Raw genomic sequence first — 16,983 nt, 5'->3', positions numbered from 1 at the left:
AAAACTGAATCTAAGAGATTTATAGCAAACTTAAAAGTGATGTTTGCATAACTTCTAGAAATAAAATGTTTAAGGGCATGGTAAATGTTGACCAGATACAAGTGAGCTACAGAGTTGAGCCGAGTTGGGATAGTAGTAGAAATGCTCTCATTGGCCACTCCGATTCGGACAAGATATCAGTCTGGATTCCTACTTCCAGGTGGCACCATGTGGGTTGCTGTGTAGAACTGGAAGGAAATTTTAAAAAATGCAAATTTTCTATATTCAAAGTCATTTAAATGTTTCTGAATTATGATGTAAACTGACTCAAGTGTTTCAATGACCCCACAAGCATGTGCAGAAATAGAAACAAGTATTTCCAATGACAGTGTGTTTGAATTTTTTAAAAATTATTTTCATGTGCAGAATGCAGAAATGTAGTTGGGGAAATAGCTTCTGACAGTAAAAGGTATATAGATGAGGTCACGGTTTACAGCAACTGAAACCACACAGTGCTGGAATAGATAGCAGTTTTTAGCAACACTCCAATTGTGTAATAAACCTTACTGGAGCTTGAGGTTGGGATGGTTACAACAACCAAATTCCATCTGTACCAAATAAAATAGAGGGAAAAGTACTCAGCCTTCATTGAACCTGATTTCACTGTTTTATCAAGAATACTGCAATTTACTGACAGCGCAAACATTTGTAGCAGGAAGTGCTTTTTCATTGCCAAATCAAGTACATTATGTGTTGCAATCACAAGAATCAATGCACATTATACAAAGCTATGGTCTAAAGTATTCAGTTGCTTTTATATTATTAAATGTTTATGATTGATGCCTTTTACTGAATTCTTTGCAAAACTGTAAAATCTCACTATTTTAAAAAATATTTTGTTACTTAAACATAATTATGGTTTATGATCCATTGAAAATAGAGCGTAATTTTGTTATACTTTCTCTATCTGCTCTCAATCACAGACGTATCCAGAGTAACAAGATTTTCAAATTGTTTTTGCAACCTATTATCATAGTTTCTTTTAGAAAAAGATTACAGCCAGCACCCTTTCAAAACTTTGCAAAGTACTCTTGACCTACATGAATCTGTAATTCTTACTGCTACATTTTGCACTTAAAGGCCAGATGTTCTCACCGTTTCAGCACTATCTGTTCTTCCTTTCACTGCAGGACATTAAATTTGCCCTTCCCGGGAGAGCTCACTGACCACAAAAACATCAACAGCCAAAATTTTTCTTTTTTTTAAAAAGCCAAATTCATGTAATAGCCAAGAGTGACTGATACTAGAAATCTGACATAAATGCAGAAAATGCTGAGATACTCAGTAGGTCAGGCATTGTCTGAGGACATGGAAACAGAGTTGATGTTTCAAATTGGTGAAACATCAATGTTGAGCCAAAGCCCCTTGTCAGGTAGATGTATTATGCTGTGACATCATGTAAGGAGCAGGGAGGATTTCCTTGGTCCCCAGACTAACAATTACATCCTCCTCACCAGATCGGATGAAAGATCAGCAATCAAAATCATTAATTCTTTCTCTTGCCACCAAAAATTATTAATATTTTCTTTCACTTTTTAGTGGGGGAAGATGAAGAGAAGCGTAAATGGTTCACTTGCCTTTCTGGTGGATTTGGAGAATTTTGCAGAGAGAGCATCAGTGGCATCTCTCTAGTACCTCGAGTTGCCTGCTGTGGATAGACCTAGTGTCAAGAAGGGCAGGGGGTCACTGGTAGACCAAGAGTTCTCTACCACGTTTGAAGTTTGGCACTTTGAGGAAAAGGATGTTTGAAGATCAAAGGCTGTGCAGGTGCTCGGAAGGGGAGGTACATCACTGATGACCACCTTTGGTGAGATTATGGGTGTGCTGCATTGCTGGAGGCAGCACTGTTCAAATGCACTGTTAAATCAATGCCCCTGTGCACTGTCACGTAGATATAAAAGATACCATGGCACAATTTTGAAGAGTAGGGGAATTAAACCTGGTCTCTTTACCAATATTTGCCCTCTATCGACTTTACTAAAGTCCATTACGTGCTTACTAGCATCACACTGTTATTTGTGGGAGCTCGCAATGGCAAATTGACCATCAGTTTTCCAACTTAACAAAAGAGGGAAGAAATAAAATGCTTTGGAACATCCCAAAAGCAAGTTGAAAAGTGCTATACAAGTGCATATCTTTTTTCTAATTTGTTCACTTAGGATTTAAAAAAATCTTGATCAGAATTCCATTCATAGAAGAGGAAAATAATTCTTACTTACACAAGTCTTCATTACTGTAACAGTCTTTCGCTAATTTAAAGTGACTATAAGAGGGCAGCAAGTAAAACTAACCTTACGTAAAAACTACCATTCATACACTAACACTAAATACTTAATTTAGAAAGAACTCAGATTCAAGGCATTTATATTATTTGTAAGGAACAACTGGTTTTGGGAAGAAAATCTGTAGCATTTTCCCCTCACCGAAAACAGCTTCATTTTTACAAAAATTAGATCATCCGATCTATTGATTTTCTCTTTTGCCTTCTCTGCCTGAAGATCCTGCCAGCTCTGCTCCTTTCCACATTTAGGACACATCCTGCATTGTTACTGAGTCCAATCCAAACTTTGAAGTGTCCCTGTTAGTATCAATGTATTTAAAATTTGAGAAATGAAATTGAGTAATGTTATGAGACACTGGAAGTACCTCATAACATTACTCCTGCATTCAGCCTTTGAGCCTCTGGAACTTCTCTCTGACCCAATGTCCATTTAGGTCTTTCCTTGTGAATTTCTTTGCCATTTGCACTCTCCCCATATGTATTTTTATCCATTTTTTTTTCCAATGTATACTTCCAGTATTCATTACTCAATTTCATTTCTCAAATTTTAAATACATTGATACTAACAGGGACACTTCAAAGTTTGGATTGGACTCAGTAACATACACAGGGATCTTTAGCTTTTAAAATGCTAGCAGCTTGGTACAGGACAAGAACTGGATTTATTCTCTCTCCATGCTTTTACCATCACATTAGTTACTGCAGCTGGGGGAGAGGTGATCAGAACTATGGACCACTCCAGGATCACTGCCAGTACCATTCAGTGTTCCGGCAACAGGAAGGAAGCTTGTTTGTACAGGGTGAACTGAACAGCCAGATTTCACTCAGTAACAGATGGAAAGCTTTATCATAAGGCAGTACAGACTGAGAAAGCCTGGTCGGAAATGACAGAACTCATCCCAGCTGTGGCAGGCGGACCGAGCAATTGGCTGCACTGGGATTTGAACTTCTGGACATCTAGGCTGCGAAGCCAGTTCTCATGGTCAGAGGCTGTTAGTAAAACCCCGATTCAATGTGTACTTTACAATGTGTTACATTGCTCTGATTTTGAATTAAAGCTTTCAGAATTGCAACAAAACATTCAATGAAGGCCCAGTTAGTTCTAATGCATTGAACCTTCTTCTAACCACACTCCAACCTGCAATCACTTCTTTAAAATCCTAAAATTCAGTTTAATCTCATATTAATTCCATTAATCCAACAGCTAATTTATAATTGACTGTTAATTTCCATTAATACAAGTTATCCTTGTAAAATTCATTCCTTCTGCAAGCATTCTTGAAAAACAGGCTCATAAAACTGGAGCAACAAACAATCTGCTGGAGGAACTCAGCGGAAAGGATCCTGATGCAGGGTCTCGACCCAAAACATTGACAATTCCTTTCCTTCCACAGACGCTGCTCGACCCGCTGAGTTCCTCTGGTAGGTTTGGTGCTCCAGATTGCAGCATCTCCGTTATAAAACTGGAGGTTGCATTTTACTGCCACCATTCCACACAGGAGCAGACATCGATGTGTGCAAAAACTGACCAACGTCGCTGGGTTCAGGATCCTGGGTCGATTACCATCCACCTGAATTTTTGTGTGTGTGTCTGTGTGTGTGTGTGTCTGTGTGTGTGTGTGTGTGTCTGTGTGTACACACACGCAGACTGTGATCAAGTTTGGGCCTCTTGCTAGGAATTCTAAAAGATAAAGAATAAACTAAGTTTCAGAAATGTCATCATCATCCTTAGCAAAAGAAAAGGCATAAGAGAGATCCACTTCAAGTTGAGCTGAAAACAGATCCCTATTTACTGACAGTGTCCAGATGCACAATCTAATTATATTCTTGCATCAATAGTCTTTGTATCTGCTGTTGAGAGTTCCACTTACAATGCAAGTATGGTCTTACCTTGCTGTGAAGGAATTGCCACCACATAGCTGGACAGTTTGACTTCGCAGGTTGTGCCACACTCCAAGGGGATTGCAAACGTTCCAAAATAGTTCAGCATTTCTGTGACAGATGGGAAACGGAAGTGTTGGACGAAGCACTTCCCAGTTTCTGTCACAAGCAGTCGTAGGTGCTTAAAAAGTTAGAACAAAATTCATCAATCCCAGGGGAATTTACTGCATATTAACTATTCAACAATGACTAATTTATATATCTTAATAAATAACAACAGTACCACGATGCCAATAAGCTGAAGAAAAATTGTTCAGCTTTGTTTCCACTGGCCAATTTAGGTGCTATTTTTAGTCAGGGAAACAAATCGGAACACTTGGAACATATCCACACTAAACAGCCCCGAAGTTTCATCTCGAGGCCTCAGCAATTCCTTCCCCTCCAAAGTTCTCTAGACTCAGGGTGGAGCTTTGCCATCGTAAATGTCCCTCTATTATTTAACACAGAAAGGATGAAGCAACCAGTTTAACAGTAGTTTAAGCAAGTTGCTGGAATCTGTTAGAGACAAAGTGACTGAATACTAGGACAAGTAGGAAATCAAGATATCATGGATTTGCAAACAGTTGGTTACATCTGGCTGTACTAGTTCATGACGTGGTGGTTTCTGGGAATCAACAGCTTTGTTGGAGGAAGGAAGTTTAATTAAGAAATTATTTTTCTTCATAATACAGGAGTTGGCCATTCAGTCCATTCATGGCAGCTTCCATGAGAACAATCCCATTCCCCCTCTCCCCACCCCTCCCCCCCCCCCCCCCCCGCCGTATCCTTGCAACTCACTCTCACACACACTCATTCCCATCATCTCACCTTTGATTCTTTTTCCCATTAACCTACACTGACAGGTAGCCAATTAACTAACTCGCTGCTTCTCTCACCTACCTTAACTTTTGAACCATGCTTTTGGTCATATTTTCCAAGGCAACTCACTAGTCAGAATCTGTTTCTCCTAGTTTAAAGCATCTTGGGAGACATCTGAAATCAAAGGTGCTCTACAAGTGCAAGTAGTTATTCATTCTCATTTTCTATCTATACTTTCTATCCACTAATGCAATGCCACAAATGCATCTGTATTTGCTCAACATAGGCTATGAGTATTTTAACGTACACAAGGCAAGTTGATTCTGCATCAATTTTTCAGTACCTTTGCTCTTCCTCTATAGTTGAAAGTGAGGACATATTCTCCCCGCTGTGTTTCACTCTGCCGCACAAGAAAGACCCCATGACCCTCAGTTCCTGGAATCTGTACCAGCTGAGCTGCTTTAAATCGAGAGATTGGACCATGAAACCAGGCGTATGATGAAAAGAGCTGGTCAGTCTTGTGGTAGGGCTGTTCTGATGCGCAGTGATGTGCAGCTCCTGACAACAACAACGCAAAAAGTCAAAAACATTCAGAAATTGAAGACTAGAAAGTATTAGTGGGGGCAAAATTCTTGTCAATAATTTTAGCAAAAGCTCAGTACAAGACTGGATTGTTCCTTTTACTCACAGACCATCTGCTAAAATTACCAAAATGACAAGTTTCATTATGTAAATTGAATGTGCTCTGCTAAATTACTTCTAACTGAACTAATGTATTGAAACAATTCTAGTGAAGGAACGCTTGGAAAAGCATAACTTGTTACAGGTCAGTCAGCACAAATCCATGGAAGGGTGGTTGCATTTAACTAACCTGAAGCAGCTTTTCACTGATATTACTGGCACGGTGAAAAGGCTGGAATGAAGCTAGTAGACCCTCGTATTCTTGGAATGGTTTTGATAAGGTTCTAAATCAGTGATTAAAAAGATATCACTAAACAAGTAAACCATATCATTGAAATATTAGAATACAAATAGCAAGCAGTAACATGAGAATGTTCAGACTGCAAAGAGGTTACTGCTAGGGCATTGTATTCCAGGCTTGTACCACGGGACCTTGTTATTTTAATGACTAGCTGACCTTCCATTAAAGCAAGCATAATCTCCAAGTTTGCAGATGGCACCAAATTAGGAAAGACTGTTGACCAATGAAAATAATTCAACCCATTCAGATCTGTTGACAAGTTATAATTCAATGTGGATACACAGTCATTCTAATGGGAACAAGGAACCTCAAGAGGGCTGTGTCAAATAGAACACTGGTCAAAGCTGGTATGAAGCCATCAATGGAGTTAAGAATGGAAAATACAGCAGTGGTTTGTTTAGGGATAGATATAGTCACATCTCTGTTTGAAAAGTCTGATCATAGAAAAATGTTCACCTTCCAGGTAACACCTAGGTGAGCAAAAAATGAAAATTCTGTTTGAATTGGATAGAAAGGTCAAGTTGAATTAGTTGCAAAAAAAAAAAGGTCATTGCAGTTAAGTTATGAACTCTGGTATAGGGGGGAAAAGCAGAGCAGTGACAGGTGGACAAAAGAGGGGAGGCGGGGTGGGTACAAGGTTAGGGTTAGGCAGATGCAGGTAAGAGACAGTGATAGGCAGGTGCGGGGGAGGAGGGGAGAGCAGATCCACTGGGGGATGGGTCAAAGGTCGGGAGGAAAAAAGTGGGGTAGAAGAATGAGAGAAAGGCTAGGAAAGGGAAGAAGAGGCATGGTTGGGGGTGGGTGTGGGGGGGTTACTTAAAGTGGGAGAATTCAGATGTTCATTTGACTGCAAGGTTCCAAGACAGAAAATGAGGTGCTGTTCCTCCAGTTTGCACTTGGAATTCTCCTGGCAGTGGAGGAGGCCGAGGACTGACGTATCAGTGATAGTGTGGGAGGGGGAGTTGAAGTGACTGGCAGTGGGGAGATGCAGATCGCTGTTATGGACAGAGCGCAGGTGTTCTGCGAAATGGTCACCTAGTCTGCATTTGGTCTCACAATATAGAGGAGGCCACACTTGGAGCACCTAATGCAATAGATGATATTAAGGGAGGTGCAGGTAAATCTCTCTCTCACCTGAAAGGACTGTTTGGGTCCCTGGATGGAGGTGATGTAAGGGCAGGTGTTGCACCTATGGCGGGGTCCGTGGAAAGTTCCTGGGGTGGGAGTGGGATGGGTGGGGAGAGAGGAGTGAACTAGGGAGTTGCAGAGAGAGTGATCCCTGTGAAAGGCAGAAAAAGGGTGGGGAGGGCAAGATGTGCTTGGTGGTGGGGTCCCGTTGGAGATGGCAGAAGTGGCAGAAAATGATGCGTTGGATAAGTAGGCCGGTAGGATAAAACACGAGGATAAGGGGGACCCTATCCCTGCTGAGTCTGGGAGGGGTGGGGCTGAGAGCAGAGGTGCGGGAAATGGCAGAGGTACGGGTAGGGGGAAGCTACAGTTAGTAAAGATGTTGGACATCTCTGATGTCCTGGAGTAAAGAGCCTCATCATGGGAGCAGATGCAGCGGAGGTGGAGAAAATGAGAAAAAGGGATAGCGACCTTGCAAGACACAGGGTGGGAGAAGCTGTAATCAAGGTCGCTGTGGGTGTCAGTGGGTTTGTAGAAGATGTTGGTGGATAAGGAATCTCCTGAGATTCAGCTGGAAAGATCGAGGAAGGAGAGAGAGGTGTCAGAGATAGTCCAAGTGAATTGAAGAGCTGGGTGAAAATTTGCAGTGAAGTTTATGAAACTGTCGAGTTCCGCGCGGGTACGAGAGGTTGCGCCAATGCAGTCGTCGATATAGCGGAGAGAGAGTTGAGGAATGGGGCCACAGTAGGCTTGGAACAGAGACTGTTCAACATAGCCAACGAAGAGGCAGGCATAGCTGGGGCCCATGGCTACGCCCTTGGTCTGTAGAAAGTGAGAGGAATCGAAAGTGAAGTTGCTTAGAGTGAGGACAAGTTCAGCCAGGCGGAGGAGAGTGTTAGTAGAAGGGCACTGGTTCTGTCTCTGGTCGAGAAAGAAACAGAGGGTGGTGAAGCCATCATGGTGGGGAATGGAGGTATATCAGGACTGAAGTAAGTAGGGTAGATGAGTATCAGGTACGTCCTATTTAGCACTCTGCAGTGGCTGCCAAATAAAAAGATTAGTTTAAAAAAAGCCATAAGAGTTGGGAAATCCATAAAAGCCATAAAATTATAAAAGCCATAATCCAAAAAAAAAATCCATAAAAGCCAGGAAAATTGATAGAGCTGCCTCCAATTTGCAGTTTTCCCAATTGGCTGCAGTCTCCAATTGCCGTACCTGCAGTTGTGCGGCCTACCACTGCACTGGCTTCTGGGAGACAAGTTGCCAGATGTTCAAGCAGATGAATTATGCAGGTTGCCTCTGGGGGATTGCTTCTGACTTCACAGTACCCTACACTTCCTTTCTGGGGCTGGATGTTTTTAACAAGGAAATAGCACATAATCGAGGTAAAGCGCTGTGCTTTCTCTGTATTACATTTCCAGTGTATTCTCAACACTGACAATTCAGAGAATGACTACTTTGGTATACCAAATCTTTCTCAAAAAATGGGGCTAACACCCAGCCACAATTTGCAGAATTCAGCAGTTACCATCAACAAATACGTCGTTTCAGTGAAAAACCAGCAGTCCTCAAGTCGTTGCTTAGAATTCAGGACTACAACCAAGTATCAGTGAACACTCCAACCTCATACAATGTTGTCCAGGCTTATCCAATATCTGGAACAATTCCATTCAAACACAAGAATGTCCATAAATTCAGCAAAACTGCTGCTTTCTGTTTCCCCTTTTCCAATATGGGACCCATTGTAAGTTGCTTTAGGTATTTTGGTAATTCTGGTTCTTCCACCAAGATTGAGATTTTAAAATCTCAAAGCCAAGCAATGAAATAACAAAGTTTGTTTAGGTTCTCGCGGACAACTCATTATAAAATTTGACACCTGTTACGGCACACCTATGCACACCACAAAAAGGAGGAAACTGTGCGATATGCAAATTGAACTTTAATATAGTAGGACCTCAAATATAACCAACCTCATCATGTTATGGTGTCAGATATACCACGGATATTATCATGTTCCCCAAGATGGATGTGTTCGATTTTGTTTCGGTACAGGGGGCAAAGTCCTTTTGTCCATTTTGCATGGGAACATAAATGTTGCTGGGTTCTTTAGCTCAATTAACTTCATTAGATTTACAAACATAAATTAATGGATTAAATGATTGAGCAGATTACATCATAGAACAATACAGCACAGGAACAGGCACTCCGCCCATGATGTCTGTGCCCATCATGATGCCAATTTAAACTAACCCCATCTACCTGCATGTGGTCTGTATCCCTCCATTCTCTGCCTGTTCATGTGCCAGTCTAAATACCTCTTCAACATTGCTATTGTATCTGCTTTTACCACCTCCCCTGGCAGTGCATTCCAGGAACCCATCACTCTGTGCAAGTTAAAGTCATTGTCTATAGAACTGTACTCCAGTGAGAGTCAGTTGATGTGGGACAAATCCAAGGGAAGGTCACTGCGTATGCACTCGCCTCCTGCTCTGTATAGTTACCAGGGATTTTGTGTCTCCAACATTCTCAGTGTGTCCCCTTTACCTAACCATACCCAGTCATTACAAAGTCACAGAGAGGCAGTAACATTCCCAAGAGTATAACAGACGTCTGACAATGGCAGTACGGAGGAGGGAAAAGGATTGGCAATCCTGAGCTGGCCATCCATTCCACAAATGGTGGCTGTGGGATGTAGCGATGGAGATGGGATTCAACGAAGTGGGATGGGTGTTGGGGAGATCAGTGTAAACTGTCCTGGTGTGTACACAAGTGTCTAAGTACTTGAGCACAGGCAAGAGCATTGGGATAAGGACCCACACAGGGGAAAATGGAGCTGCAGTGCTGATCTTCCATACCTGGGTATTACCACGTCCCTCAAGATGGATATGTTCTACTTTGTTGCAGTACGGAAGGCAAAGACTATTGTCTACTAGTGACATATGTGAATCCCACTTCGTTGCATCCCATCTCCATCGCTACATCCCACAGCCACGATTTGTGGAATGGATGGCCAGCGCAGGATTACCAATAGAGTAGCTGTTCAAATTGAGACACAGACTACAAGTGCTGGACTCTGGAGCTACAAACAAAATGCTGGAGGAACTCAGCAGGTCGGGCAGCATCTGTGAAGGGAGATGGACAGTCGATGTTTCAGGTTGAGGCCCTTCATCTGGACTGAAAGATAGCAGGGAGATAGCCAGTATAAAGAGGTGACGAGAATTTGTCCCCATACACCCACATTATAATTGAGGCATCACTTTAGTACAAGATAAAAATATATTACTTTGTAGCCAATAGTAGTGGTATGTCTCGACAGCTACAGGTGTAGATTATAGACTGGGGAGTGGATACGGGTATCAATTACAGCTGCACAGAGCACTGGCTCTTTTGCTGCAACTCAGAATCCAGATGAACATCATTCCCTAATATTAAAAAGGACTGAAATATATATTACAAAATGTGCAAATTAATTTGCAGGATGTGCATCCCACTGGCATCATCAGTTCTTGTTGTTCATAGCCGACTGGCTTGATACCGGAGTGGGTCATTAGGATGATTCAGGGCAATGAAGAGTTAACCACACCGGTATAGGGAAGGATGTTTGTTATGTTTAACTTTTATTTCTAAAGCTCCATCCTAGCTTTTAAAAACATTTACAAAAGTAAATAAATTGCGTGCATTAAACCAAAGACACTAATCTAAACTAAACTAACTCTCTGGAGGTACACGTTCACTCAGCTTGTTCACCAAGCAGTCTCGACCCTGGGAGCAGGAGACCAGCCTGTTGAGGCTGCTTCTTGGCATCTGACACGATGAATGATAATGAGCCTAGGTATTTTGCTGGTTCCAGCCTCGCCCCGCCACACACACACACCAGACCAGCCAACAGGGTGCATTCCAGACACTCACCCACCCCTCCAGGAGCCTTGTTAATTTGTGCATTTAGAATGAACACAAATAAAAAGACAAAAGGGACACGTTGCAGCACCACAACACCCACTCTGCTCAAAGAGAGAAGAGAAAATTAGTGATTATGACACAAGGAACAAAGGAAACTAATAACACATTACAGAAATGTTCTGAGGGATACGCATGCTTCCACCTACTCAGATGTCTGAAGAAGTATCATCGGGCTGGTGAGGCAATGCCAGGTGAGGGAAGTATAGGTGGATTGATTTGCATCATTGGTATTAATAGGAATTACACGGATGTTTCTGAAAACAGCAAGGTCAATCTTCACCACCAACAGATAATTAGTAGAGAAGGTAAGTGCAGAAAGTGTCAATCACTTACCCTGGTGAATCGAATCTGTGGTACCATCAACAGTGCCTGTCTGCACAATGCTAGGGCGAGGAGTAGGGAGCAGCTCCACATCAGTTCTCTCTGACCTGCACACAAACAAGACGAAACATTACACACAGTTCACCTGAAGGCTCCCTGTCAATGGCCCTTCGGAGCAAATGGAAAATGACATCAAACAAAATCTTGTGGTAGTGTCCGAAAAATATAATTTTCATTCCTTTGTCTTTGAAAAAGGGTTCAGACTTTACCTATTCCCAATCTCCCCTATAAACTCAATAGCCCAAATGAAAGGGACAATATCCCCCCGGCTTTTATTCAGAACTAACTACACAGACTTTAAACTACATACAGACTTTGCCAGAGTGTAATCACTGAATCTGCTCAGTCTTAGCGTGAGAATAACTACAATGTCAATGAATTTCCCTTACTGATTTCCCCTGTTGCTAATTTTCTCTTCCTACTCAACATTCAACTACTACCCTGAAACATTTATTGGAGTCCAACCAAGGGAACTGGTAGTAAGATAATCCAGGGCTTCTGACACAGGCACCATTCGACACACCGATATACAAGTAATAAAGGATGACAGCTTCACGAAGTTACTGATGTCTGTGCATTCTCATTCTGCCTGTTACTTTCCCATCAAAGCACGACTGACATCAGCAGCTGGATATGGGATTTATAAAAACATTAAATCCTCACCGCAGTAATCATGCCTCTGCCTTCGCTTTATATTGAAGAAACACACCAGCACTACGTGTTCCAGCCACTGCCATATTCGCACACCATGGTGGATCCCACTGCACTGGAGTTCATGTTAGCACACTAATCTTTTCTCCCCACCACCACCACCACCCCCCCCCCCCCCCCAAACTCCCATAAACTCACAAATTTTAACTGGGAAATAGCCTTATGAGCAGGAGAAGGCAGCCCTGGTCAACTTGAACATGCATCAAACCAAAAACAAAAGTCAGTGGATTGCGTGGGCAGCAGCTGTGTGTGGAGGAAGCACCTCAAGACCACTCTCTGTGCCACCACTGCATTACTGCTGCAACAGGTAGAGCCGCCAGCAGCTCAGCACAGACACTGAACATTAACGGCACTCTCATTAGTTTCTCAGTCACAGACATGTACTTCTTGCCCACAGAGTGCATCACAAGTTAGCCTTTTCATTAGATTTCTGACTTGGAACCTTAAATCGAGCGATTAGCAATGTAGGAGGAAAAGGATATTTTAAACAGGGGGGATTTCATTAGTTTATAGACTTAAATTGTCTCACTGGCAGAGGAAGAAAGCAAGACACCATCTGCAGCTGCAGTTCCACCCCTCACGCAAGAGCTGTTGTATTAATGTTGCCAAACTTGCAGCCAATAGCAGAAAATCAGTGCAGTCATTTCTATTTAAATAAAATCAAAGCATTCTGTTCATTACTGATGAACCATTATATGTTGATAATTGATATTAAAGACTATTTCTGTCACTCATTACTGGGAAGATGTCTGAATTATTACTGCACCACAGTGTTCAGCTGCCAGAATAAACACCGAATTTTGCCAGCTAACGTTGCATTTGAAGGTGGCTGTCTAAAGACCACGAGCATGTGAAATAAGGCTCAGAAAAAGGACTAAAGAATTCAGGATATGGGTTAGAGGCAATCTGTGCGTCACTGAGATCAGGGCCAAGCCATCGTTAGCCTTCACAGAGACGGTCAGGAAACGTGCATCTTAATTCATGGAAACAAGGAAAGCAGCTGAGAGAAAACTAAGTGCAAAGTTCTGTAAATCACATCATGATTAATTGCTGACACAGTTCTCGGTATTTGAATAACAGGAAAAACCTCTCACTGAGGCAATCAGGAGGCCCAGATAATGTACAAGACTCACAGGCCAACATGTGCTTCCTGAGTTTCCTGCACTAGAAGCAGCAATTGTCACAATCAATCGAGTCGACTGCAACCCAAAGCTTTTATTGTTGTTAATCCTTTCCTTTACCTCTAACCTCCAACTCCAGATTTTATACACGCACTAAAAACAACTTTTTTGGATTTCCTCATTTCAAGTCTTTCTGGTTAACATTTCGCTGCTGAAATAATCACACTGCCCTAGGTCCAAACAGAGAACTACATACAAATTATTACTGGTGGCAAATTCAATTCGCATTCACAAAGCTACCCAAAACTGAATGACATTATTTTAACAGACCAATTCAGAGCAAATCAGTTTTAAATAAAATTACAATAAATCTCAATATTTAAGAATACTTCAAGTGAATCCCTAGATTTTCACTACCATGGGATAATAAACCAGGGTTAAGAATTTAACTCTAAATCTGAATTTTGAGTGTTTGAAAGTACAGCTATCCATGGAAAATTCTCTATTTGAGATAACGTGCAGCAATAATGGGCAGTAGGCTCACAATGAGCAAAGTTACACTGCACAGGACTCAAATCCAACCTAGAACACAGTTCAAAATACTACAGGAACCACATGTTCATACCAAGTTTTTAATGTAAAAACACATCTGTCCACACAGAAGGCATATCAGACAAAAGTGAACAGACAGCAATGAAGGGGATATCTGGAGGGATAACTTAAGATTTGTCTCAGAGCTAGACTTCAAGGAGCTTTGTAAATGAAGAGTGTGTGATATGATGAAAGAGCAGAAGCAAATGAGACAAGCAAACAGGCTTGAGAAGTGGGCAGAGAAGCCATTTTCTGCGGCTAGTAAATTGAGAGTCCTGTCCCCAACAAAATCTGATGTCCTTAGCTCAGTTCCTCACTTCACCTCAGAACCCTGCCTGCCCTCAAGTACTCTCCCTGCCAACTCCCCACTTCAGAACCTAGCCTTCCTGTTCCCCTTCTCATCCTCATGGCAACCTCATATAGAGGACCTTCATGTTATGGGGGGGGGGGTTGTGTTCCCAGAGAATGGTCCATATTGAGATTTTCTATAATGTGAAGCTGCACCATTTGTGCACCTGTCAAGTAATGAGTTGGAAAAAAATAAATTGTGTTCACTTACTTACTTGTTTCCACTTAAATTCTCTAAGAGCAAATTTTATTCTGCTTCGTAAATTTTTGGGTCGTGATTTGTGAATTCTGCAAGAGCAGATTTTCGTCACCTGGATGACCATAACACTGGGGTTGCCTGTACTCTTTGCACTCCCACACAATTCCCCTCCCCAACACCCCACTGCTCTGTACTCTCCCGCTCACCACTCCCCCATTCACACCTCCATCTTCCCCTATCTCAAGAGATTCCCTCCACCCTTAGCATCCCTCACCACCTCCCCCCACCACAATGCTCTCCCCCCTCCACAACAACCATCCACTTCTTCATTTCTCCGTTACCTCATCCACAAACTCTAACAAGTTAGTTGCACGCAATGTGCCTTTAAAAGATCCATGCTGGCTTTCCCTATTTAGAATCAATGTTTGTCCATGTGGCTGTTAGTTTTGTCCCTTATCATCATTTCCAAATGTTCCTCCACACAGTGATGAAAACGACTGGCCTCCCTTGTCATGTTTATCCTGACACCTTTGGGACAAATTAGTAACGTTTGGAGCTCACCAGTCATCAGGCATTACCCCTATACCTTGATGTTTGGAAGATAATGGGCAATGCCTTAGTAATTCCTACCTTTGCTTCCCTCAGTAACCCAGGATTTATCCTATCTGGACCAGGTAATTTATCCACTACGTGCTGCCAGCCTTTCTTGTGCCTCTTTATCAAGGTAAATGGGTTTATTATTGTCACATGTACTGAGGTACAGTGAAAAACTTTGCTTTCCATGTCATTCATACAGATCATTTCATTACAACTGTGCACTGAGGTAGTACAAGGGAAAACAATAACAGAATAAAATGTTACAGCTATAGAGAAAGTGCAGTGTAGGCAGACAATAAAGTGCAAGGCCATAATGAGGTAGACTGAGGTCAATAGTCTATCTTATCATACTAGGGAACCATTCAATAGTCTCATAACAGCGGGTTAGAAGCAATGTTTAACCCATCCAGTATCACATCATCATCAGCCTTTGAACTCCCACAGCAGCATCTTCCTTGGTACAGACCAATATGCAGTGCTCACTTAGCTTTACTGACTGACAGCACAGATGCTAAGAACCCTACTAGTTACAAAGACAGCATTGTCCAAGCATCCTTTTCAATTACAATCCTGGCTGCTACCCAATATTTCTGTGTAAATATACTTAGTTGGTGAAGCTGTGATTAAAACAACATGAAGCAGGTACACTGCAAGATCATTCCATTAGAGTTATTTCTTTCTTTGGGCATTTTGCACAAAATAGAAAATATGATTCACTTATAGCCTCTTCCTGCAGCCTATCCAGTACATCATTCCAGTGCAAGTAACCAATTTGTTGCATACGAGCTCAGCTAGGAACTTGAGCTAGGATTTTAACCACAGTAGTTATCACCATTCACTACTAACCCTAAATAAATTCATCCATAGGCACAGTGGAGACTCCACAGTCAATAAGCAGTGAATTCCTGTTGGTACTGGTTTATTATTGTCACTTGTACCGAAGTACAGTGAAAAGCTGGTCTTACAAACCGATCATACAGGTCAATTCATTACACAGTGCAGTTACATTGAATCAGTACAGAGTGCATTGATGTAGTACAGGTAAAAACAATAACAGTACAGAGTAAAATGTCACAGCTACAGAAAAAGTGCAGTGCAATAAGGTGTGAGGTCACAACAAGGTAGATCGTGAGGTCATAGTCCATCTCATTGTAGTCTTATCACAGTGGGGTAGAAGCTGTCCTTAAGTCTGGTGGTACGTGCCTTCAGGCTCCTGTATCTTCTACCCGATGGAAGAGGAGAGAAGAGAGAATGTCCCAGGTGGGTGGGGTCTTTGATTATACTGGCTGCTTTGCCAAGACAGCAAGAGGTAAAGACAGAGTCCAAGGAGGGGAGGCTGGTGTCCGTAATGTACTGGGCTGTGTCCACAACTCCCTGCAGTTTCTTGCTGTCCTGGACAGAGCAGTTGCCGTACCAAGCCGTGATACATCCAGATAGGATGCTTTCTATGGTGCATCTGTAAAAGTTGGTGAGAGTCAAAGGGGAAAAACCAAATTTCTTTAGCCTCCTGAGGAAGTAGAGACGCTGGTGAGCTTTCTTGGCCGTGGCTTCTACGTGATTTGACCAGGACTATTCCTTTTTTATAAACAGGTGTTGTGACTGACTGTAGCCATCCCATCACTAGGGATCAAACCAGTGATATCTTTGGTCATGTCCCTTATTACCTGCCAACATTGATTTAATCCAACTCCAAACAAAAACTCCAAACATGGTTGTCTCCATTCCTTGGTCTTCATTGCTCCCAGCACAAGAGCAATCTTGGATGTGTTAAAGCACATTGCAATCAAATGACCATCAACATGATGCCATTGCGAGAATGTAAATTTTGTGAATAAGGGATTAGTGCAGGAAAGTGACACAGAAGTAAAAGATCAGCCACAATCTTATTGAACAGCAGAGCAGATAC

General features: G+C 42.1%; 1 protein-coding gene across 4 annotated transcripts in view; it reads right to left on the bottom strand.

The window, feature by feature from the left end:
• sh2b3 (SH2B adaptor protein 3) overlaps positions 1 to 16,983 on the bottom strand; it is a 144,526-nt gene that overhangs the window by 12,892 nt on the left and 114,651 nt on the right. For all 4 annotated transcript variants that reach the window (XR_007957700.1, XM_052032418.1, XM_052032415.1 and 1 more), the window contains exons 5-7: positions 11,463 to 11,557; positions 5,403 to 5,617; positions 4,211 to 4,382 (exon numbers count right to left, since the gene is read on the bottom strand). Coding sequence is in view for 3 of the 4 variants with exons in the window: in XM_052032418.1 (XP_051888378.1) it covers positions 4,211 to 4,382; positions 5,403 to 5,617; positions 11,463 to 11,557 (482 nt within the window). In the remaining variant the exon portion in view is untranslated. The remainder of the gene's footprint in view (positions 1 to 4,210; positions 4,383 to 5,402; positions 5,618 to 11,462; positions 11,558 to 16,983) is intronic.

This window comes from Pristis pectinata, chromosome 17 (assembly GCF_009764475.1).
Source record: "Pristis pectinata isolate sPriPec2 chromosome 17, sPriPec2.1.pri, whole genome shotgun sequence".
NCBI classification, from domain to species: domain Eukaryota; kingdom Metazoa; phylum Chordata; class Chondrichthyes; order Rhinopristiformes; family Pristidae; genus Pristis; species Pristis pectinata.
The sequence above is the reverse complement of the archived record's forward strand: the minus strand, read 5'-3'. Positions and strand labels throughout refer to the sequence as shown.